General features: G+C 37.3%; 1 protein-coding gene across 1 annotated transcript; it reads right to left on the reverse strand.

Moving 5' to 3' along the window:
• Positions 1-146: 146 nt before the first annotated feature.
• lrrc1 (leucine rich repeat containing 1) lies at positions 147-24,918 on the reverse strand. The gene is made up of 14 exons (XM_079249309.1): positions 24,462-24,918; positions 15,597-15,714; positions 14,339-14,417; positions 12,840-12,929; positions 10,128-10,184; positions 9,963-10,026; positions 9,236-9,310; positions 7,652-7,796; positions 7,151-7,269; positions 5,427-5,510; positions 3,915-4,030; positions 3,391-3,563; positions 2,108-2,250; positions 147-988 (listed from the first exon to the last, which is right to left on the reverse strand). Exons 1-14 carry the CDS (start codon positions 24,618-24,620, stop codon positions 830-832), a joined length of 1,581 nt encoding a protein of 526 aa, XP_079105435.1. The 5' UTR covers positions 24,621-24,918; the 3' UTR covers positions 147-829.
• Positions 24,919-25,182: the final 264 nt, after the last annotated feature.

A 25,182-nucleotide genomic window follows, 5' to 3' on the forward strand; every position in this document is an offset into this window, starting at 1 on the left:
GTGCAGTACTTACATCCACATTTGACTAATTTTATCAAGTTTATCTATTATGCAAAAATAGCTCTCAACATCTTACAAATCATCAAAAGTCATCCAGTCACCCAAAGAAAATGGACTCAATAAGACATTAGTGGCAGTTTTGTTCATTGCGTTGATTAAGAACAAAAAAAAAAAAAAAAAAAGATGTACCAAGTTTGGGAAAAAAAGAAAATAGGTTAAAAATCTGAAACAGATGAAGAAACTTGCTATACAATTTTATTTACAACTGAGCTGCCAAAAAAATATAAAAGTCGATATTCACAAGAGATTTACAATAATCTTTAATCAGTAGGTCCCAAAACTCCTGCTTAGTTTGCCCAAAAAGTAAAAAGATGTTTCCACCCAGTGTTTAAAAACAAATGTTCAACATATTTCTGACGGTTTATAGTGCAACGGTCTAACTTTTTTTTTTTTTTTTCAAGGAGCCATTAAAAAAGTTATAAATCTTATGTGTATTATATTATATTATACACATTTATATTTTTATATATATATATATGTTTTGTTTTCTTAAAAGGAGCATCTCTCGGTAGATTATTGCTGACATTTAAAAAGCAGAAGGCACAGCGGCCATTGTACTCATAGCATGTTTTACACAGGGCTGGAGAGGGAGTAAGGTTGCAGGTGCCCCAGGTTTAAACACAGAAGGAGTAGGCCACATTGGGGTTTGTGGGTAAAAGAATAAAAAAGAAAAGAAAAAAAAGAAAAAAGGATAAAAACACAGGGCTGCAGGGTGTTGCAGGACAATGTGGTGAGACACAGAAGGTATAAAACATTTTTGAGGTAAAGGTCACACAGATGTGGTCACTCTGTCTGCAGCGTTATTGACCTCATTTTTGTTGGAGTCCAGGCCTTTCGCTGCCTGCATGTCGTTGCGGATGTTCTCTGCCACTTTCTTCATGTTTTTCAGTTCTCCAGGGTGAGGCGTGGCCCGTCGAAGTAATGTTCCCTGTATTAGCAAAACAGATAACGTAAGTAATTGTTTAATGTATGCTGCTAATGTGAACAACTGAGATTATTCAACAGGACATGGGTAAAAAAGAAAAAAAGAATGAATAAGGGACTCTTCAAAGCCTTTGCAGGACCACAAGAAATGTAGCAGTAAATTCCAATGTGGTTTAGCATCATGTGTAATGGCCCTTTCAGGTCTGAGATCACCCTGCAGTAAATCTGATTCAAGCCCTGTGTGCTGGAACCTCTATATTAGTATTAGCCAGAGCCGATACTGCAGGAACCAAAATATTTTACCCTCACCTGTGTAAAGGACAGAGTTTATGTTTAAAACTCAGTTTTAGGGTTGATTACTCTGTTTTATACTTTAGGATAGATCGGTGAGGTTAGATACTTAACCTTAGATTCAGGTTAAGTAAAGGATATAGCAATCAGCTATGATGGTTTGGATTGGACCGTTTGGGATGCTTTCTGCCCCACAAAGCTTGCAAAACAAGCTTGGATGATAGTAATTTTCAAAAACAGCCATGGATATGAATGAACAAGTATTATTATATCACAAAAGTCCTAAAAAATTGCCTGAAATGTAACTAATTTACAAGCTGGCTGTATAGCATTTATCATCTGGCACTAAGGCTTAAACAAATGCTTAAACATGAATTTTTAATCAACCAATGGGAAATAACAGCAAACATGCAGGTATTTTTTTTATTTAACATACAGGGAGACAAACTACTTATGTTACACTAAGACCTAATACATTAAGTTGCTCTGACATTTGGGGTCTGTGACCCACAGTCTGATTTCTTCTAGGCCCTGAATTCTCCAGTTCTGCATAGTTCTAGGTCAGCGCTTTGACAAAATAGATGGGCCTAATTTGGTTCCAGGCCTAAAATCTATTAAAAGCTTTTAAAGGCAATAACATCTTAACTAAAATGTGCATTTGGAGAATCTCAAACCCAAAGTGTTGATGTGGATAGACATGGAGCGTTTGTAGGAGAAATTCACTGTAGGTTTGGTTTTATATCAATCAAATGGTATTTTATCTCCTGCTTTACCAGTTTACATTTGCTTCATCATTCTTTTTAATCGCCCAATCTCCTCATGCTGCCCTCACCTTGTCGTCCTCTTCCTCATCATCATCATCATCTAGGAAATGAATGGCACTGATTCTGTTCATGGGTTTGTTGTCCCACGTGTCATCTGCCATATCGTTCACCAGACTCTCCAGAGCACCGAAGCGAGCGAGGTTATCAGACCCTGGGGTTGTTTTCAAAAGACACAACATATTTCGTTTTACTTGAATTCAGCCACACATAGAAGAGCTTGAAGCTAAAAGAAAATATATTAGCAGGTCAAAATCTAAGTGATCGTTATCTGCGCTACTACAAGAAATGAGTGCAGTAACGCAACCCCAGCGCTAATAAGAGAGAGACTGAAACTGACAGATCACGGTTTCAAATCCCAGCTTACTCGCAGGATTACAGCAACACAATCTCCCCTGCCCCCAACCACTGCCTCACTGGCCTGACCTCCACAGGTTTTATATCTGCATTTCTACCACAAGAGAGAGACAACACTTGACTAAACAGATGCCTAACTTGCCATTTCTCTTTAAAGGAGGAAACTAATGCTTTTTTAGCAAAATATTTACCAGAGATTCACAAATAACAATGTACACTAAGCTGTGAGTGACTCACAGGAAAAAGAAAAGAGACAATAAAATATTCAATCAAGCAGAAATAAAACTGACCCTTAGTTGCATCTTCATACTCAGTGGGTGAGGCTTTTTGTTCCCCATTTTTTTTTTTTTTGCCATTTTTTTTTTTTAAATAGCAGCCGGCCAGCTGCCACTAAGCCTCTTTAGCTGTCCAATCCACAGCATTTCTGATAAATATAACCAAGGAGGGCCTCTAGGGACAAGTTAGAGTCTGATCTGTTGAAGGCGCTGTGATCCTTTACAGAACCTCATAATCTACAGATACTGCAGGATCAGAGGGTGCGGAACACACTGTGCTTCCCCAAGCAAATCATCTGATAAGACCATCAAAACCACAGGGCACTAAATACTCATAGATGACGCAAGAATCGAAGAAGATTATTACTCAAAAATCACCAAATGATTTCACTTTTACAATGTGTGTAGATCCCTATGGCATAATTTCTTGGCCAGGTGTACCTCACAAAGTGAGACAGTAGTCTCACAGGATTTTCTGCTTAAATAAAGGTTGTAGAAGCTCATTGGGGGTTGGTACCTGCATGTACGTACACAAAAACAGAAAAGACGCATCTATAGTATTTCATTGCACAACAAGGTATGAGAAAAATGTACATTAAGTGCACTTGACATAACAAATCATTTATGAGTATTCAAAAAGGCCCCCACTTTATGGATACTACCTTTATAGTCTGATTCGCATGGCTGTTGTGGCAGCAGCACACAGGTGAGCACCTCCTCGCCTGAGTCAGGATTCTTGTCCCTCTGAAAGGTGAGAAGCGGCTGCGACTGGTTTTCTGACAACCATAAGGCCTTCAGTTGCAGTGTAGTCAGAGATATCGGCAAGTGGGTGAGACTGAGCACAAAGAAGAAACATAACTGCTGCATCAGATGACCACATAAGTAAATGATGGCTGTTATTTCCAAAACTTCTGCACTTCTGTGGGAGTGTTGAGGTGATACAAGGGTGCGTGGGGGCTTTCCAGGCAAAGAAGTGGAAAAGCTTATGTGTGACTAAAACAGCAGACATTACTGCAACGTTCTCTGAAGACAAAACTTGTAGTAAAACACGTTCAGGCAGGAAAGGAAAACCAAAACAACCTGTGATTAAGGTCCTCAAAATATCAGAAATATCTCTGGGCTTTTCTTGTTCTGCACGCCTATCTCTTCCTCTGCCTCGTAAAGAGCAGAGTGTTTCTAAACGTACCGGTTTCCTGAGACATCGAACACATGCAGCTCTGTGGCTTGTGACAGCTCTCCTGGTATCCTAGTAAGTTTGTTGTCTCGCACACAGAACACATTGAGACTACTGCAGCCTCCAATCTACAGAGGACAGAGAACAGAAACATGATAAATAATCTGTACTGTGACTCACATGCAGTTTTATCTAGTACAGTTACACAGTAAGAAATGTATTTGAATTGAAACTATGCAAAGTGTGATAAAAAATGTGTTTTGTTTTGGGTTTTTTTTGTTTTGTTTTGTTTTTTTTTTACTACAAACTCAGAAAGTAGAGGAAATCTGTAGTACGCATTTGGGCACTTTGCCCTAGAATTAGTGATCATAATGGCAGACCAATTACATGTCAATGGGATGCAGCAGGGAAACCTAAAATTAGGTACAATTAGGCCACAGTGCCAGACATAACAAGACTGGATGGCCAGCGGAACTCCAGCTGTTACCAATAAATTTGTTCAGACACACATCAACAGGAGTTCAGGTATTCTAAGATTAATCATGTTTAGATATGTGTTGGTTTAGGTAATATCAATTTATTGGGAAGAAATGCCGAAAAGTAGTATATGACATTAAACAAAACTGTATAAAAAAATGTCAAAGAAGATGGTTTGTTTCAGTGAAACAGAGTCAGAATCCAGTAAAAGTGTTGCGAGCAACAAATCAACAATCAGTAGAATCAATACAGCTCTGCCGATGGTCAATTAGGTGCTCGAGCTGTGGTTATACTGTGGTTACGCTGTGTTTGGTGGAGATGTCATGCAACACAGGGCTAAAAAAAATAATAGCACTGTCGCCTCATCACTCGGGCCAAGTGTGTGCTACTGTTAGTTTTCTCTAAACACTGCAGGCTTTGCATCTTTAAGACACAGTGGCATTGTGTTGCATTTAAAGAAGGCTTTCAGCTGAAGCTTTAAACCAAGCATGACTTCACTTAGACAAGTGGTTGCAAAGGAATGTCACACGCAAACACAATGGAGACACTGAGACAGAGCTGGGGCTAAACCAACCAGAAGGAGAAGGAAAAATGAAACAAGAGCATGACAAGTGAATGTATTGTCAAATCGCATGAGAATAAACTTTAGTTTCAGCTTTAATTCATTCCTAATGGTTATATTATAGTTCTAAGTTTGATAATAGTAGAGTGACTTAACAAATCTACATTAGCATAGTTAAAACAGATTTGATATTAGCTCAGTAAAATAATGTTTGCAGCAAGTCTGCAGTTAAGCTGCATCACCCCTTTTCATTATCACTACAAGCAGTGATGTTTTCTGCTTAAAGTAACCATTTCTGCAATTTTGAAACTTTGCACTTCAGGAATTTCTAAGCAGACCATATTCTGTGTTGGCTGCAACATATTTAACTATAACTTGTGTGTAAGGTAATAGATATAAGTCCCATTTTCAGTTGTAGCTTAACTAAATACCCGCTTCTCCTGCTTCTAAACTGAATTATATTGGTTGGTGTACTATAAACTTACCTCCTTGGGTAATGATGCTATCTGGTTTCTGTCACAGTTTAAGTTGGAGAGACGCTTCAACTTGCCAATGCTCCAAGGCAAACTCTGCCAAAATGATAAAGCAAAAGAGTGAAATAACATTGACATGTGCTGATGATTAGTTTTTAATTAATCATCCTGATTTGATGATTGTATAGTCATCGAGTGACGTACAGTTGAGTAAGACTGAATGCCAGACAAGGTAAGTTTGTTTGTATGGCACCTTTCATGAACAAAACAATTTCTTTACATAAACAAGTGTAAACAAGTGCTTTACATAAAACATTAATAGCACTGCTGAGATAAGACCACCAGCTTTGTCCGTGTTTATATGGATATAGGCATGAGGAGAAACGGGTGTTAGTGATAGACTGGAAATTCTTTACATCACCACGAGTTGTCACGCACTGCTTTTTAGCCATAATACCTCATCTTTAGCATTCTTACAAAAGAAACAGAAAAAACAATAAGAGTTTTACTGAGAATTCATTTGTATTCACATTGATCCGTTTTTACTAGAAGTGGGATGTTAAATTTGTTACATGCTCCATGAGAAGAAAAAACGTTGTTCTTGCTCTCAAGGCCACAAGAACAAGATAATTCTTTTTCATCTGGTCCATTCATTCTCAACAAGAAGCTCCGTCCGCAGCGGTGGGGGTGGGGGGGGGTCCACGGCAGGACGAGTTTTATCATGTGGCTGGGTGTGTTTTAATGCCACATGTAAAAATGTTTGTCTTTTCTTAGTACCTCAATCAGCTGTTTTATCTAAATAATCATTTTACCTGTATCAGCAAAAATGCGGAAGCTGGAACTTTTTGCTTTGTGTTTTTCCTGTTCACCACGCCCACCTCCAATGTCAGACCAATCACACAATTCTTTCTCGGAGCCCCACAAGAAAAAAAAGTTCTGCAACCTTGATGTGTTGAGAACTGTCTTCAATCCTCCGTGAGAAATAAATGACATCATTTTTCTTCTCAGGGTAAGTTTGAAGGTACTTCTAGCGACGCCATTTAAAAAAAAAAAAAAAAGCAACAAACAAAAAGCTTGGGGTGGTGGTCCTGTCTGAAGTTATATGGTTGCACATGTTTATTAATGTCAGAGTGTAGGGTTTGTCTCCTCATGCGGGTTTATTTTCTTCACGTGTCATAATCCGGGAGATTTACAGGAAAAATGCAGTGCTGGAAAGATGCAGGAAAGACGGGTAAAAAGACTGCAGTTTCCCAGCCAAAGCGGGATACTTGACAGGACTGGTGTGCCCTTCCTCATCCAAAAGTGCCCACAGCTGCAGGCAGAGCAGGAGACGATGCCCTGCGCTCGGAGCAACTGTTATGGGATTAAAATGCAATTAATCTAGATTCATTCATTACAAAGCCTATAATTAACATGATTTTTTTTTTTTTTTTTTTTCCCCCATTGAGTCGCACACTTTAGTTTTACATAAAAATGAAAGTTTTGGGCAAGTGGCAACCAGTGCATTTAGGCATACTTGACTCTAAATGAGTACAACAAGGCAGGAGTAATTAAATCTCCCACCACATTACCTAGAAATGTTAGTTCAGTTTTGAGAGCTTAGATACATTACTTGTTAGGTATATATCTTTTATATGCGTGCATGACTTAGGTTCGGTAGTACCGCTCACTCAACACATTATACAACACATAGATCACATTTTTTAACTGTTGGAAATACAGTTAAGAAAACAAACCTGTAACTGGTTTTCTGTCAGCACAAGTTCTGTAAGGCTTTCACAGTTACCGATACTCTCTGGAAGATACATTAGCCTATTCTGGTCAGCTTTTAATATAGAAAGTTTCCTCAGTTTTCCTGCAAACACAGAAAAAAATCATACCAACCCTTAATATATTACGAGAACACAGGAAAAACTTGTGGGTATGAACTAGCCGGACACTGTTGCAACTACAGTCATGTTAAATACAGACACAAAAACACACCATTACACCACACAGTCTATGTTCCCTGGAAGAATGCAAACTAATCTTTCTTTTTTTAAATTATTATTATTTTAAATTATTATTAAGGACAAAGCAAATGTTTTCCCCATATGCGCCCATGAGTAGCGCTTGACAAGAAAAAAGAGAATGTCTAAGCATCAACAAGACAGGACTGCAAAAAGATTAATCTTACAATAACAATCTAATATATGCTTATAATAATAATACTTAAACAGAGCCAGAGGCTCTCATACCAATGGTTTCTGGAAGAGCATCAATGGAGTTCTGAGACACTAGCAGGTCAGTGAGGGAAGACAGCCCTCCCAACTCGTCTGGGAGTCGCTCCAGTTTGTTTTCTGACACATCCAGACAGAGCAGTGTTTTAATACTGCCCATCTCCTAAAGTTCAGGGCAAAGAGGCAGAAAGCAAATGAGTACACAAAAAGAGCAGCATAGTGTTATCTACACTGCCTAGCCAAAAAAAAAAAAAAAAAAAGTTGCCACCTTGATTTAACTAAGCAAATAGATGTGAGCCTCCTTTTGGATAATTATTGCATGGGCGATTATCTTTCAGCTGGCAACAAGTTATTTAACCTCCACTGCTGCAATGAGATGCTTTTCATTTCTAAAACAAACATGTCAAATGGCATCTTGTGGTTGTTAGTCTGTTCTCAGAAGAGGGCCATTCTTAAAAACCGAAAGGATTGTGGGGAAACATCATCTTCCAGAAAGAAATCTGGTAGTGGAAGTAAGTAATAATAGTGGAAGTAAGAATATTTCCACATGCACAATTCAAAGGGAACTCCAGGGATTGGGACTGAACAGCTGTGTAGCCATAGGAAAAACCACTAATCACTGATCCTAACCAGAGAAAAAGGCATCACTTTTCTAGGGAGCATAAAGATTGTTCTCTGGAGCAATGGAAGGTCATGTGGTCTGATGAAAACAGATTTACCCTGTTCCACAGCAAAGGGAGCATCAGAAGAGCCAGAAAAAGTGATGTAACCATCATGCTTAGTGCCCTCTGGCAATAATCAAGGTTTGCAGCAGCAGGTCAGGTCTAGAATCAGCAATATTATGTGCCCAAAGAATGAGGTCAGCTGACGACCTGAATATGCTGAATAACAAAGTTTTCACATCAACTGAATTTTTCTTTTATGCTGGGACATATTCTGTCATGACCATGACAGAATTAATTTGTTTCAAACTGTGAAGGAGTGGTTCCAAGATATCCTTTCCACACACAGACTGCCCACCACAGAGTCCAGACCTGAACTCCATTGAGAATCTATGGGAGAAGTTCTCGAGAAGACTTTGTGCAGTGGTCAGACTGTCCCATCATTGATACATTTAACATTTTGAGAAAAATTAAATGCAAAATTGGGTTTAAAAAAAAAAAAAAAAAAAAAAGAAGAAAAGAAAAAAGAAAAAAAAATTGTGACATTGCAGACGCTTCTGGAAACGATGCCACAGCAAATGCTGCTGCAATCAGGGCTAAAGGTCGCTTAAAGATATATTAAGAGTGCATGACTTTGGTTTTGGTGGCAATGCTTATTTTTTGGCTAGGTGGTGTATGTATTTGTCATATTCAACCTTTAAACAAGGGACTAACAAGCTCACATCCCCGTGCACTCTTCAGAGGTTAACAGAAATCCAAGACTAGATTGATATACTATTTCTTGTCAGAAATGTTTTACCTGAAAACTGAATTTTCCAATTCATGAATTAAGTCTTCAATAAATATATACATATAGATATATTTGAACAGTGGAATAATAACTATTAGGAAGACAATAAAAGAATATCAAACGCTAGGAATGCTTTTATGAATAGCTTACTGTAGGGATTTTGGTCAATTGGTTTCCATCCAGCCACAGGTCCTTTAAGCTGACCAGACAGCCTATTGATTCAGGCTATGTAGGAGGAAAAAAATGTCAGGATTGCAACGTTTAGAGCCAGGAAAATGACAATAGAAAGAGGAACAGAGCACAAAAAAACTATTTCACTGGTAGTGTACTTCATTTTCTTTTCTTTAACATGAATTCTTGTTTTCCTAAAGAGAAAATTAACTTATGAAGCTGCTTTTGGCATTGTAGCCATTTTTACTTCATCAAGATATTTTTATTGCTAGTAAAAAAAAAAACTCAAACCTCCCAGATCAATAAAAAATTATTTTTTAAAAAATAAGTATATTTTATTTTGAAAAATTAAAGCAATAAAACTAAAATAAATTTAGAATATAAGTTCAATGATCAATAAATGAAGTTATAAATATAACAAACCCTATATGAACAATTTCTTAGTCTGATTTTGTTGCATTTGCCTCTACATCATTCACTAGCAAAGTTAAACCATTCACATGAGATTACAAGTTAAAACTAAAGCTCAAAACAGATGGCCATCCTCCCTACTGCGTGATAAGACATGAAATCTGTTCTCGAGGGATGCTAATCTGCCTGTACATGGCTTGGACAAGGGAATAGGAAAACCTTCATTCTGCTCATTTTCTTTCAACAAGTTGGAGTCTTCTGAGCATTTAACGGAAAGAAAGAGGAAAAAGCTCACCAAACTATACAGTTCATTGTTGCCAAGGTCAAGCTCTTCAAGTCTGTGAAGCTGAGTTAGTGACCTGTGGATGAAAGAAAAAGAACACACAAAATCTCCTTTAAATGTGGGGGCGTAAAGTGAATTTATATATCCGTAACACACCAGAGACGGGTCAATACTTACTCTGGTAGGAATGTCAACATATTTTCTCGGAGTTCTAGTGATACCAAGTTGACAAGGCTGCAATGACAGACAAAAATAAAGATGATTGCATGTTTAAGAAGCAGAGGCTTTCTGAAGACAGCTAAATATGGCCATACGGTCTGGCTATCAGATAACAGAGAACAGGAAGTACTTTGGAGGTGTAGCAGTCTTATCAAGGCTGCAAAATTGCAGAAGCATAAACAGCGGCTGCATTCTTTAAATGAAGAGCAAAATGTCCAAATGGTTGCGACATGCCAAAGTACACGGTTATCTGGGCATTTGTGCTGTACATGTACCCAATTGATACAGGATTTTACGACAACAGCTAACTAGTATAGTGCAAAGTCTGTTCTGTTGAAGAGACGCCAGACTAAATAATCCTGACATCTTGTGATATTATAGATGGACCAGTATCCCCCTTCTTTTCTTTTTCCTTTTATTTAACGTGACGATTATCTACATACAAATCAGACATACTCTACAATCAATCAGCTGAACTGTTTTACTGTGGGAAAAGATGAAATGGTAATAAATGTCACGTAAGTCACTGCTCATGATACGATCAAATACTGACTGAGCAAAGAAGATTAAACGAATCTAATAATTTTGTTCCAACTGGTGACTGCAGTTCCTGCTCCGCCCCACTGTCATGTGTTTAGTGTTGTATATAAAACATTTTGAATTGCACATGAAATTTGATAAACAAACAAATTGTCTTGGTTCTAAATTTAAACATTATAACCACCACCCCCCAGCCCTGAATCAGTCTGACTATCGGCTACAACAAAATGAAATACAGTGGCTACTTTTCAATAATTTTGCCTTTCCAGTCAGTTTTCCTTTAACCATAGAAGATCACTGATCATCTTATCTAGTTCTTAAAACTGGGAGCTTGCTGCTTTTCATTACTTTCTCCCTTTGATAGAAAGCAGGCCTTCAGAGATAAACACGGGACATGTGTGGGGAACAGACCGCACCATGAGGCAAAGGAAGAAGAGGTAACATCAAGACTTTCTGCAAAATTAAAATAATGTTAACCACATTGTTTTGTTTTAGTTCCTTTTTTTTTTTTTTTTTAATCATTTGCTGCTGTAAGAGCTCTTGTCTGTCTTCATGTTGGCATGGCAAACAAAACCAATGAAAAGGTCTATAAAATAAGAACCTCGGGGAGGAGTCAGCATTTTACTGCAATAAAAATAATCTTTTTGAGAGGACAATGAATCAGTTCTGTTTTAGAAAACATGACAGTGCAAGTGGCAGTTTGCAAACAGACACCACAGATCAGGCTTTTACAAGGAAACGCTCGCTTTGAAGCACACTAAAAAAAGACCTAAATGCTCACCAACTTTTTTGTTCATAGTTTTTAAGGCTCTTTTTTTTTTATCTGTTTGAAGCTCCTAAAACCAGCGTTCACCGCTACAGAAGAGAATTATTAACAGTTCAACTGTTTTAGCTTACTTTAATACTATAATCATCCATGCTTCAGCAATATAGCGATTTCCACTATAATATGACAAACAGCAAGACTTATAAAAATGTAATAAAATATTAGCATTTCTTATTTAATAAAGTGTCAGATTCTATCCTACCAACAGCTGCAGTGCCTATAACTATCCTAAAAAATGCCAGTCATGTTTTGCACATCTACAATAATCACATCTTCTCAAATCAAACCCCTTGCAGCTTCAGGTTACCCTTAAAATCCAAACCACTCTGAAAAACATCCCCTGTGGCACCTTGACCTAAAACTACATAGTTTTGTTATTAAATTCAATTATAACTGAACTCAACAACCAAAGCGGGCTCAAAGGAATAAGAATGCTGGCAGACACTACTCAGGATAATATGCCATCTACCAATAAGCTTTTTACCTTTTATGAACAAAGACAATGCAGCAAGGAAAGAGACAGTGACTGATGTGTCTGGAAAACCTGCTGTTGTTACCCCCCCTCCTCCCCAACGGAATCAGATGAAGGAGATTTTGGAAGAAGTCAAGACAAAAAGAGACAACAAACACAGTCTGTTTGCTCCTGTTGCTAATAGTTTTTACTGCTTAGCTCGATCAGCTGGGTATTTTATAATGATGTGGAAACAAAACAAAGGTTTCACAGGCATTCTATTGTAACTCATGTTACCCAGCTTCACGGTAGGTCTCATGTCCTCTAGACTATTTATTTAAAAAAATAAACATACATTCACAATTGTCATGTTACCCATGTTGGAATTAAGGTAATGATTTTCCATCCTAGATGATCATATTAGGATGGAAAATCTGTAGTTTGTTACAGCAATTGTCAAATTACGTTTTACCAACATAACACTCATTAATTAGGACTTTTATCTTGATGGTTCATTTTATGTTTTTTGTTTTATTTTTTAACCTTGCATATCTATTTGGTACTTTTTTGTGTTTCAGCCATGTTTATTCTCTATCCAGTGTTAAATCTATATATTTTTGTTCTGAATTTAAGTTAAAAAAAAAAATAAAAATAATCCATATATTTATCAATGCTAGTTTAATAAGACCCTTTAAAACAATCCATTTACAAATGTCATTTATACATCCAAATCTTAAAAACTAGCTAGTATAATCATTGCTTTACATTACGAGTATATTCATTACTTTCTTGTTCAACTCTCAGAGTGGAAGGTATGCTTTACAAATATTTGATGCACAGTGCATTTACTTACTTTCCAATGTTATCTGGAAGAATCTGCAACGAAATGTCATTGATGGAAAGGCAAGTTAGATTCCGTAGCTCTGGAAAACTATCAGGTAACCTAGAAAATTAAGACAGAGAGTACATTGTGAGGAGCAAAAGTCATTTCTAGCAATAAATCAATGGGAAACTGAAGACTACTATTTAGCAGCTGTAGGGGAAAAGATCCAGTTTGCTCCTCCAAATATTTTCATTTTAAATATGAACATTTGGGCATGAAAAAATTCCTGTTTACATGATCAGACTGTTATTAGAGACATTTTGTTGAACAATTTTGGGGTATTTTTCAGTTATTGCCAGCAGCTAAAGCATACTAAATGTCTCCCACAAGAACACAGAAACCCATACACTCCAGGATATTTGTGCTCTACAGGCATGGTGACAGACATCGCTGATGTTGTCTCTCCTTATAACTAGCTTTCTAACTAGCTTACCTCATTTGCCAACTTTTTAGTTTAAAAATTCTCTTAAAGGCAGCAGGCTCACCAAATATGATTTATACACTATCATTATCAAACACTTCCTAGTCACAGGAAAATATTGCTTTTTCTGCACCCTTTGAATTCTAGTTATTTTATTTTTGGTGGCATTTATTGCACTAGTGATTACCTTTAAGCACCCTAATTGACTGTGATTATAGAGATTTAAAAAAAAAAAAAAACAGTTCTGCCCAAATCTCCCATCTGTCACAATGTTCTGCAGCTCTGTGATCCACCATCATTCCCATGCGTAAGTTTGCAGTTACATGTGCATGTAAAGCTTACTCATAAAATTTCCACAACTTAAATTCAATGTTTAATAGTCCACCAAGCCAAATGGAAAATACACTGCTTTAAAATGATAACAAAATCCTTAATTATGTCCTTATGCAGATTTTTTAATTTTTATTAATTTATTTCTTCCAAATGGCTAAAAAAAAAAAAAAAAGAAATACAGACTTGGTCGATGATATTATACCACATGCTTGTGAAGCTGCAGTTGTAACTAGACCTTTACTATTTAACTGTTAAAACTATAGTGATGTACAAGTGGAAAATTTGGTTACAACTGAAAAAAAAGAGAGCAGTGTGTGTTTGTCTTTCAGTGTGCATGGGCATGTGTGTGAACGTATTAAACAGCACAGACTTTGTTTGCCCTTTATTGCCGCCTTCTAAACTCTACACTGTAAAGGCATGTGGCTCATGCTGAGGTGTAAATTACACTTGGTCTCACCCACAAAAGAAAACCAGACTGTGCACAATCTGCAAATTTGTCTGGTGTATAAATGCAATGTTCCCAATGGAAAAGAAAACACCAACATAGCTTAAAAACCACAATAACAATATATCTCTGAACAGAAAATATGCATTGTATCCGTTGTCTATATAACTATTCTTGGCATTTGTAACTTAAATTGTCGTCTGTATCAATACCCTAGAAAAAAAACTTTTTTTTTTCATTTTTCAGATGAGACATCTGTCAGGGAATTACCTTGTTAATGGATTCCCACTGAAATCTGCCACTTGGAGGGATTCGCAGTAAGAAATGGTATCTGGGATTTCAATAATATCTGAAAGAAAAGACAAGACTTAACACTACGAGAACCCAAAAACATGTGGAAATAAATGGAAATAAAATCAAAATGTAGAGATCTGCAAATCTCTGGAAAAAGTATTCAACAAATAGAAATACTGCACCCTGACACCCGAGAAAGCCACACAGAAAGCAGGACACAATGTAAAGTATATGTCTTAGTACGGCTACCTTCAAAGTGATGATGTACCATTGTGGAAATTGTGATGTTAAAATGTCCTACAACGCCTTTCAGTGGATAGTAAGTGGATTTCTCTGTAGCAGGACAAATCGGCTCTCATGAGCACAGCAGATGGTGTAGATATCACCAAGCCCTGATCTGCGCATCAGGACCATGTCCAGTAGTACACCTATAACCTGATGGATGCCATCTTTTTTTCCCCCCCAATGAAGAGCAACTAGAGCACATGATGGTCACAACAATGCAATAATAATTTTCAACTTTGTCCCTTACAGAGACATTTCTCTGGTTCCTCTCTTTTTATATATTATATATATTTTAGATTATAGTTCTCATACACAATGGAGTCCAAACTTTATTTGCAAACATTCTTCATTAGTTGCTGAAATATCTTTCAAACAATTGTTTGATGCTGAGCTTAGCTCACTTTGACATTAAACAGCACTGGTTTCACCTGATGGAACCTTGTTTTTTCCCTAAAAACACATTACTCACATTAAATAATGCAAAATATTCATATGAATTTGTTTATCCACTAAATATAATATGTAAATTATTTGCACATATTTGGAGACATTTGGAGACTACAATGTACAGTAAGCCTGCTCCTGTCATATTAGCATTTACGGTTTTGTGTTTACAATGTGTTCATCTTTTAACCGAGAAAATAAAAAACTTGCATTGCTGTTTAAAACACAGTCAGGACTTGGCACAAACTTATGTGGTTTTTCCAGCCAAAACTCTGAACAGCTTTAGAGATTTGGGCTAATGGAAACCATGCTTTGTTTTTATGCATCTTTGTTGCATCAGCTTCATAAATGAAGCGTAAATCTGTCAGTGTGATTCAATCACTGGTTTTAGCACTGTTGCACAACCCTGCATACTCGGAGTTGTGAATACAACACAGAAATACAGCTCTACGTGTTATCACCTTCGTTTTTACTTCTGTGCAATGCAGATTATTTCATCTCTCACCATTTCTAGAGACATCCAGTTCTACCAGTTGCATGAAGTTGGCTATTTCTGATGGAAGTCTTTGGATCTCATTGTCACTTAGGCCCAGTTTGCGAAGCTTCACTAGCTGGAAAAATGGCTGCAAGGGAAAGAAGATGTACATTTGGTTAAAAGCTTTACAAAGCATAAAATTTGAACACAACACTTTAGAGATCATGGACTGATATGAGAATGCCTTAAAAGCAAAACTGCTCAAATCCAGAAAAATATTGCACAACTCAATCTTCTCACCAACTAACCATGATCTCACTCTTGGATCACATGCTACAGGATTTTGCTAATAGAATTAATGCAACAGAAAGACAATCTCGGCTAAATGTATGCTGGAGAAAAATGCTACCTCTGTGAGGAAGGACATGTTGTGCAAGGTACCTTTATTACCATGCACACAAACACCATTAAAAAGCTATAAGTAACAACTTGCCTCATTCAAGAGACTACAAAACTAACCCTAAAAATATCAGTCTGAAAATTTTCCAATGTTAGTTACTGATGAAATAATCGAGATTTGCACCAGTGCTTTACCTCCAAAAAGACTAAAAGTGAGACTAGATAGGAATCAAGTCTTTTAATAACTATTGAGAAAATGGTTTTTCATTCATGAATCGGTTACACTGAAGCACAACTGGTTATGATAATCAACTATTACATTAAAATTAGTATTTTTTACGCGTATTGCTCATTACATGAGAAAGAAAGAGCCTGAAGGCAGTTTTCACACACTGACATCCTTGACAAGAACAGGCCGAACCTTGCTTTTCGAGCCTGCCAACAGTAGTTACCAGTACTGCTTCAGGTTCCTTTAATGTTTCAGCATAAGCTGAAGAACTCATTCATTTCCCCTCAGGGTTTTGTATTTTCTTGCTTTGCTGGTGACAACTGTGCCAACTAGAGGAACATAGCAGCTCACTGATGGGCCACTCCCTACCAAAGCAAATACTTAAGTTAAATCTTAATTTATACCAGTTCCTCCCCCCTACTATTATGTTACTGCCCCCACTAGAAGGTCAAGTTAATTTAGGCTATTTTGATCTGGTTTTCTGGACAGTCAAACAAGAATCATTTCAGGTTCCCTTTAGAATTGGTTTATATATATTTTTTTTTAAATTAAAAATAACTGTAGAGCCTGATGTTATTTATCTGATTTACATGACAACATATCCCAGCTGCTCTCTGTGTCCATGGTGGAGTTCCACCTTGATGCCAACAGACATGTGCACACACACAAGTGATCATACATCAGCAGACAGAGTGTATATTAGAAAACATGTCAATCAGTTGAAAATCAACAAAAACAATTTCTTGGGTTTTTTTTTTTTAAAACTCTTTAAGAGAGGTGAAGATGGAAACATTGATTCTCCAGCAAGGAGCAGCTGGGGTACTTCTTTGGCTCCGGTTTTACGCTAAGAATGTCATGCCCACCACGGGAACATGCACAGCTAAACAGTCTGCATCGACCACCAGTGTAGTCCGAGCTGTTTTAGATATTAAAAGTGGGTCCAGTTATTTGTGCGTTTTATCAGCATCAACACGATATCAGTGGTTTGAACTCTAAGAATATTTAGAGCAACTTCACTGAATGAAGGACATTTTAAAAGTTCAACAAACGAGGAAGTTTGGAAACGAGAATCACTTCACAGCTGAGTGTAGCTTTTACATGATGTTTTATATTATGATGCTCGTCCTGTTTGATTTGTTGCTTGTGTTGTTTTCACTCTCCGATGTTAAGTCGCTTTGGAGAAAAGTGTCTACAAAATTACTGTAATCATATATATTATATTCACACAGTAATGCTGTAAAGGGTAGGTTACCCATCATAACTAGAGAGTTACATGACTCAGAACCGCTGAATTTAATGTTGCTAATATTTACATCTTATTCAATAATCATGTTTAAAAGTTCCACTTATTTAGGTGTTTAAACAAGTTTGATCTCGTTTTCATACAGAAACCTGTTCTATTTTCACTCCACATTGGATCATAATGCTATTTTAAGGGGTGCAAGGCTTTCAAAATGTCTAAGGGAACACTTCAGTCATGCAAACATTAGTTTTCAGATATTACTTTTTCTTTTTTTCCCTTTTTGTTTTTTAACTGTGAGGAGGAAACCAGATAACTGTTCCCCCTTTTAGTTCCCTTTAGTCTGACTGGTGAGGAGACAACACAGGAAGCTGATGACTGACAAATCAGCTGTACATACATTAAGCAGAAAGTCGGCCTCAATGATAACTTATAAAAAAGACGTAATGATTAATCCAGTTCCTTAACATTTAACACCATCGTCTTCAAACTATGAACAAAATGCATCAACTGGTAAAGAAAGTTAGAACGCATGCAACATTACAGCACACGGCCAAATATTCAGTAGATCGGATCAGACTATCAACTAGGTGTGAATGCCACCTGCAAAGTGTGTTTCTCATTATCAATGGACCATATTCAGGCCCATACATATTGTGTGCACAATAAATAAAGCACAAGAGTCCAAAAGTCAAACTCCACCCTATTATAATATACACATGCTGTTTAAGACTGTTTAATCTTTCATTTGATCAAGCAAACAAAGCTGTGTGTTAAGTTTATCTAGGCTTTTGCATCCAAACCAACTACATCTGAGTTTCACATTTAATTAAAATGTGTGTGTGTGTGTGTGTGTGTGTGGCGGCAGTGACTGATTTCTAAACTGGTTTTTCAACCATAAGGAACAGCTCAAGATTGGTTTATTGTTGTTTAATGTTTATTGTCATTTCCAGAACGCTGTTTTTAAATAAGACCTATCAGATCTGAACTCAACAGCTTCTTTGAGGAACGGAGGTTGCATTAAGAAACTCAAACAGGTTCACTGTTGAAAGACACAAAAAAGCCACGCTTAATCTCTCCTTCTGTCTTATCAGCTGTCTGGCTGCAAAGTAGCAACAAGCGTCAAGTCCTGCACAGATATACTGACAGCAAACCTGTTCTTCCTGTTACTGTCACTCTGCATTCACATCAGTATCCCAAGCAAGAAAGAAAAAGAAAAGAATTGTTCATATATGACAGAAAAAATACAAAAAAAGGGCCTGTCAAGAATACAATAATATCTCAGGGATTTTTCCTGATTCCCACTTAATATTTGTTTAATTCGATTCAATTCAAATTTATTTTTATAGCGTCAAATCACGGCAAAGCCATCTCAAGACACTTTACAGACAGGGGGAAAAAAAAAATGAAATTCATAATAGCCTATATAAGGAAACCAACAGATTGAGTTGGAGACTCCAACTCAATCTCCCATCCCGTTTAGTGGATTAGTTTACTATTGTTTTTTTTGTTTTTTGTTTAGTCTCTATAATGCATCATTTCCATTTATTGGAGATAAACTTTCTGCAAAAAGATAAAATAAAAATAAAAACTAAAAAACAAATGCAATAAATGCTTTAATGAAATGAAGGCATAAGTAAACTATATCAGTAATAAATGTCTGTTGGAGTTTAGTACAAGTTTCCTGGTAAGGTCACAAGTAAATTACCAGCATTTACGCATGCCGTATTGTGTAACACAGCATGAGCTCAAGTTAAAATACTCCAAAGCATGTGTCAAACAGTCTACAACTACACAACCTTTATGTCACCTCTTCCTGATCACACAGGAGTTAGTTTGACCATCAAAGTCCTGCTTTGGCCTCCACCACACCACTTTCTTTACCGCTTCACACACACATCATAAATCTTGCAGTTTCCTGTTTAAACAGATTGTTTCCCCTTTTCCATTACCACGACTCCCGTAGCCCATCACATTTTCAAGTTTTTACCAACAAAGATAGCAAAACAAGCATATAGTATGCTGTCCTAGAATAAACTGCAAATGATACCAGCAGGTGTATGTAAATTAGAGAAACCAATAGAGTTGTAGTATTTTTACTCTAAATAGTTTGAACAAAGTACTGATTAATAAAACGTTTTAAAAAAAAAGGTATTTTTTGCTTCAAGGGTAGCATAATTCATCCATCTTAAAAATGAATCTCTATAAACTAAATATATTACATACTATTATGTAATATATACTGATACTAATTGCTGAACATACTGTTTGCTGCCATCTTATCATACAGACAGACAGGAACAAAAATACTGGCAACCTTCTGGTAAGGGGAAAAACATCACTAAAGTCACTGAATAAGCTGAAACGTACTAAAGTAATAATTAATACTAATTTTTTTAAAAATGAAACAAAAAAAAAAAATCAGACAATGATTTTGAATTGTTGTTCAACAACATTATGTTAATAAACAAACTTTTGAAGACAACCTGTGCAAAACTATCTGCACCTCTATCTTAACACTTTGAGGCAATTAAACGACTTCTGTCACTGCCAACAGATATTTCAGCCCATTTCTCATGAGCAACTGCTCCAGCTGTCTCAGGTTTGAAGAATATCTTCTCCAGCCGGCGTGTTTCAGCTCTTTTGACAGATGTTCAATAGAACGCCACTTCAGAATAGTCCAATGTTTTGCTCTTAGCCATTCTTGTTTGTTGTCAGATAGTCCACTATGGCTCAAACAAATCTGACCCTGATGTACCTTGACCTTGGAGTTCACCTTCATTGTCTTTGGAGATTATTCTTGGCTCATTGGTTACCTTCATATCATTCCTTTCTTAAATTTGTCATCAATTTTCCTTTTGTGGCCATGTACATGTAGGTTGGCTACAGTCCTGTGGACCATAAAGTTCTAAATAATATGTGCAGCGGCAGCCACAGGAACATCAAGCTGCTTGGAGATGGTCTTCTAGCCTTTACCTTCAACATCTTCAAAGATTTTATTTCTAATCTCCTGAGACAGTCCTTATTTGCTTTCTTTGGTCAATGTTCAGTGTGTTACACACCATGTCACAAAACAGCACAGGGGCTACTTGTCACGCTTCAAATAGGCAGACTGATTACAAGTTTGAAGAGACCTGCGATGCTAATTACAAGACACACCCTTAGTTTAACATGTCCCTTTAGTAAACTGTTTTCAGTCTTATCTGGAAATGCCAATCTTTTGCCCAAACCTGTTTCATTAGTTTGCTGATTTAAGTCATTCTGTTGAACAATAGTTCAAAAGCAATGTCTGATTTTCATTGGTTGCTTTTCAGTACATTTGTATTTATTGTTACCTTTGTCAGTTTAAGTTGTTTCAGTGACATTTGTGCGGCTTTCTTTCAATAACAGAGGAATGCCAGAAACTTACTGTCACCTCATGCATGCTCAGGGTGGGGGATGAGATCGAAGTCTACATTCAATGCAATCTTAACTAGGCTTTATATTATGAATCAGCTTGAACTGATGTGTGTGTAAAGCGTCCTGACATGGGATTGTTGCGAAGTGGTGTCAGACACATTTTCCAATATCTGTACACAAATTAACTTTTTAAAAAAATCCCTTCAAGCTCTTTGACATAAGTCATTGATAGTTGTTGTTTTGCACCTTACAACTTCACCTGAACATGAAACAGTGGAGACAACATTCATCTTTGAACTAGTTGAACTGGTAAGAACATTTCAGCAGGCACCTAGTCTTGCATTCCTGTTCTCCCTTTGTGGCAAGTTTCTTAGTTTGAGGGCTGTCTACAAGTAAGGACTGCAAATTTAAGTAAAAACAAAGTGAAAAATCTGAAATACTGAAACACAAGTTATGGTTTGCAAATTATGTCCACTGCCTCAATACAACTAATACATGAAGGAATAAAGAGAAACCAAAAAAAAAAAAAAAAAATGAAAATGAAGCTACGAAACATGCCATTACAATCCCCTGCTTTGTGTCACCATAACTTGGCAAGACGGTTTTCTGTACAAAACTATTGAACATCTGCTGAAATTCGACTTGCCTCATCTTGTCCCTGCATAAACCATTTCATCTTGCTGTTAAAACGGTCTTGTGCGTGTTTTTATCTGCCTGCTGGTGGGAACTGTTGACTTGAAGTATGCCACTGTGTCCCAACTTAGTTGCGTCATAGTTGATAAAATAATAAAGTTAGCGGTCAGCATCATAGGAAAACCACCTCCAAGGCAAATATGATGAAGCCACAGAGCGAGCTCTGAAGTTTATCCTCTTGGACATTGCTTGAGTTCACTCAGCAAGCATTGATGACATTAGTTACATGCCAAAGAGCATAACTTTTTTTTTTTTGTCGACATGCAAACAATTCATTCCCCATCCTGCAAACATGTTTAGAATATTTGTAAGCCGAATACAAAGAAGTGATTAAAGTATGATGCAGTGGTTTGTGTCCTGCTGCAACGGGAGTACACCTGCTAATTACACCCTTGCAGGCAGAGAGAGTTTGTTTTTTTCCCCTTCAGTATCAAGTCTGTCAAGTGTAATGCCATTTCTGTGAGTTGGTTTCTGGTTTTATTTGTCTGTACTTTACCATTCAGGTCATTGATTCACTATGACTTCATTAGAAAACTCTAGCAGAAACAATTGCTCAAATGAGGACAACAAAACACATAATGCTGTCTTTGTTTTCAGTCAGAATACCTGTTCCTGAGCTTTTCTTCAAAAGACAAAGTAAGCAATGTAGCGTGGTCATGGGACGCTGCTCACATTTTTGCTGTTCAATCAAATTTTTGTGAACACACCTGGCTAATATTATTTGGAGTCCATTTGGCTTTTTTTAAGGACATCTCTAAACCAAATCATCATTGCATGTGAAATTTCTTGATTAAAAAGGATGAAGCTGAAGCTTTCCGTAGACTTACACAGATGTAAATATAGAGGAAAAAATAACCAAGCTTTCCATTTGATACACAATGCCTCAAGTTATAAGGTCAGGAGAGTTTTTCAGATAAACTAAGGCTTATACTTTGTCCACTCGGCTGGAACAGCTGTGAATCTAATAACTAATGTACTGCACCGTGACTTAAAAGTAAAAATGCCTAACAATTTCTAAAGCTTAAAATACACTCCAGAGAGCTTAACTAGAAATGTTTTCGGCAACAGAACGAGTTTCACAGGGAGTATTTGAGAGGGTTTGTTACATAGACATCAACTATGTAGGGAATGTTGCAACACCAGGCAGGATGATAGTCTGAAAACAACGCAAGTCTGGCGTTTTCAGTTTCAATCAGACATAAAAGAGTTCTAAAAAAGCCTTTCACGCCCATAGGAAATAACAGGTAAATCTTTTAAGCAGTATCCCACTTAATCCAGAGCATAGAGGGCATATGTAAAAAGACCAAGCTTTTCTATCCACACCGCCTAAAGTCTATCTGCAGTTTCCTTATGAGATTTTCTAATAAACAGGAATAAAGTGGAATAAAATTCAATCCTGATGTCATTTAAAATTTGCAAGACTGCCATGATTATAACTGTGACTAACTCTGGGTTTGTAACTGACAGGAAAGATGACCCCATGTACTCTATATGAAAATGACTAAGTGAAAAGATGTGTGTAAGTTGACTTTTCAATGGAGATGTCAATTTTTTTAAGTACAAAATGTGAAAGCGATCAATCAGCTACCTATACACTTGTTAGAGACAAAAAATGGCTCAAGCTGTCACAGCTATGACCACTGATTACTAATAGTAATCATCAAATAACTGGATTTAGCCTCTGTTCAGTAGACATTACTTGTTGCTTTATATTAGTGACCTTTGACTGTCCTTCAGTTTTTGGGCTGACCTTTTCTATTGAGATTACAGCCAAAATGTTCTTTTTATGAGACTTCTGTGCATGACTTTACAATTAATCCATTACAATAATATCAATAAATGTTCAGAGACATGTAGACAGTAAATATAAACTGTATATTTTCATTAAGGTAGAAGAATAAACTAGAGATGACAAGATGCCAGTTCTCCTTGTTTCATAAAGCTGTCATTAAGAAAAAAGGAAATTATTTTGAAGATACTTAATTGCCATTTTAATTATCTGCGGTTGGACAAAATTAACAATATTCCTCCCAGTACAACAGTAACGGTCACCACATCTATCCCTATAATGACTGAAAAACATTTGACAAATTAACTGAAAATGTACTCGCACGTTACCATACTGTTAGATGAGATTACTGGTCATATCACAACAGATGTTTACCATGATGACCCATTTCATATCCATTTTACCTGATTTTGTTGGTAGCCATAATACAGCTATTGCAACATGTCTATCTAGGGCTTCCAGCCACATGTCAAAGGTTGAACAGATGGCTGCTGCTTTTGTCAAATATATTTTCAAGGTCAGACATAAACCTTTAGTTTACAAAAATAATTTAGCTGAATTAACAGTTTAATTATATTGGACAGTAGATGTTGTTTCCAGCTTGATGATCCAAAGTTATTTCTCCCAATTCGTAACAATCAGATCTGCTATGGAATAAGTATTGCTACTACTATGGCTTAAGCATTACCAGGATCATAGTTTCTGACATTTGAATAAGTCATTTTTATGGGATCATAACATGACATCATAACAGTGTGATCTGCATTCAGTCCTGACTTTCTTTCAGGTTGGAGCATCAGTTTAAATCAAAGTCACGGCTTTGCAGAAGGTTAATAATGTTATACACTTGAGATTCGTATCATGCATATGATCAAAACCTAAACTCAAACTCATAGTTTTAGTCAACCTGTGGAAGGTTGTACGTGGAAATTTTCCACGTACAGTGTGCCTGCCTTGCTGAGCTGGCGTTATTATTGTACCCAAGTCCCAGCAGACTCTCACGGGATGCTTGTTCAGCCCAGTTAGCAGCTCTGTCAGAGCCACTATGACTGGAGGGACAAACTTCTTATTAACAAAAACACACTGTGCTATCCTCCGTCTGGACCTGCCGTTTACACAAGCCAGCGGAAACTGATCTCTGCTTACCTTGGGCAAGTCTCTGAGTTGGTTGGCATCCAACAACAGCTCCTCCAAACTCCGTGCGTGGCGATAAATCTCATCTGGTACATACAGCAGGGAGCAGTGGCGTTTATCGATCGTCTCAACGTGACGGTTGCACCGCCACAGGGGTATGCAGTGAAACATCACGGGGAGGTGGGAATAAATCGCTTATCCGAGTGGTAAACAATTAGCGTGGTGGTAGGAGGAGGAGGGGATGCAACAGATTGCTACAGCGAGACTAACCTGAGCTCAATTCACCGCTAAAGCACACGCGAGGCGAAACTAAGGCAAGTAAATAGCAAAACTCCCGCTGTAAATAAGTCGCGGTAACGTTACTGCGCTAACCTTCGTCAGGTCGCTACGAACATGGGAATAACTCTACGCCGCTGGCTTACTTTTTGTCATTTGTGGTAGGCACCTGTTTTTTTTCTTCTCTTCTCACCCCCGCCGCAATTAAAAGCTCTATTTGTAGCATAAAAAATACATGCTACATCTCAGTGTAGCAGAGGGTGGCATTCTGGGGGGGTTTTTCCGTCTCGTCCCGGAGTTAATTTCCTCTCCCGTCCAGTTTCTGACCCGGAACATTCACTCCCTCATTCCTATCTTACGTCATCGCTCCATGCTGCTCCTCCCTCCGGTCCCTCCTCTGGATGGCCCAGTCCCGCACAGGACCGCCGCCATGATGGGGCACACACGCCGCGGAGGG

The sequence above is a fragment of the Telmatherina bonti genome (assembly GCF_933228915.1).
Source record: "Telmatherina bonti genome assembly, chromosome: 11".
NCBI classification, from domain to species: domain Eukaryota; kingdom Metazoa; phylum Chordata; class Actinopteri; order Atheriniformes; family Telmatherinidae; genus Telmatherina; species Telmatherina bonti.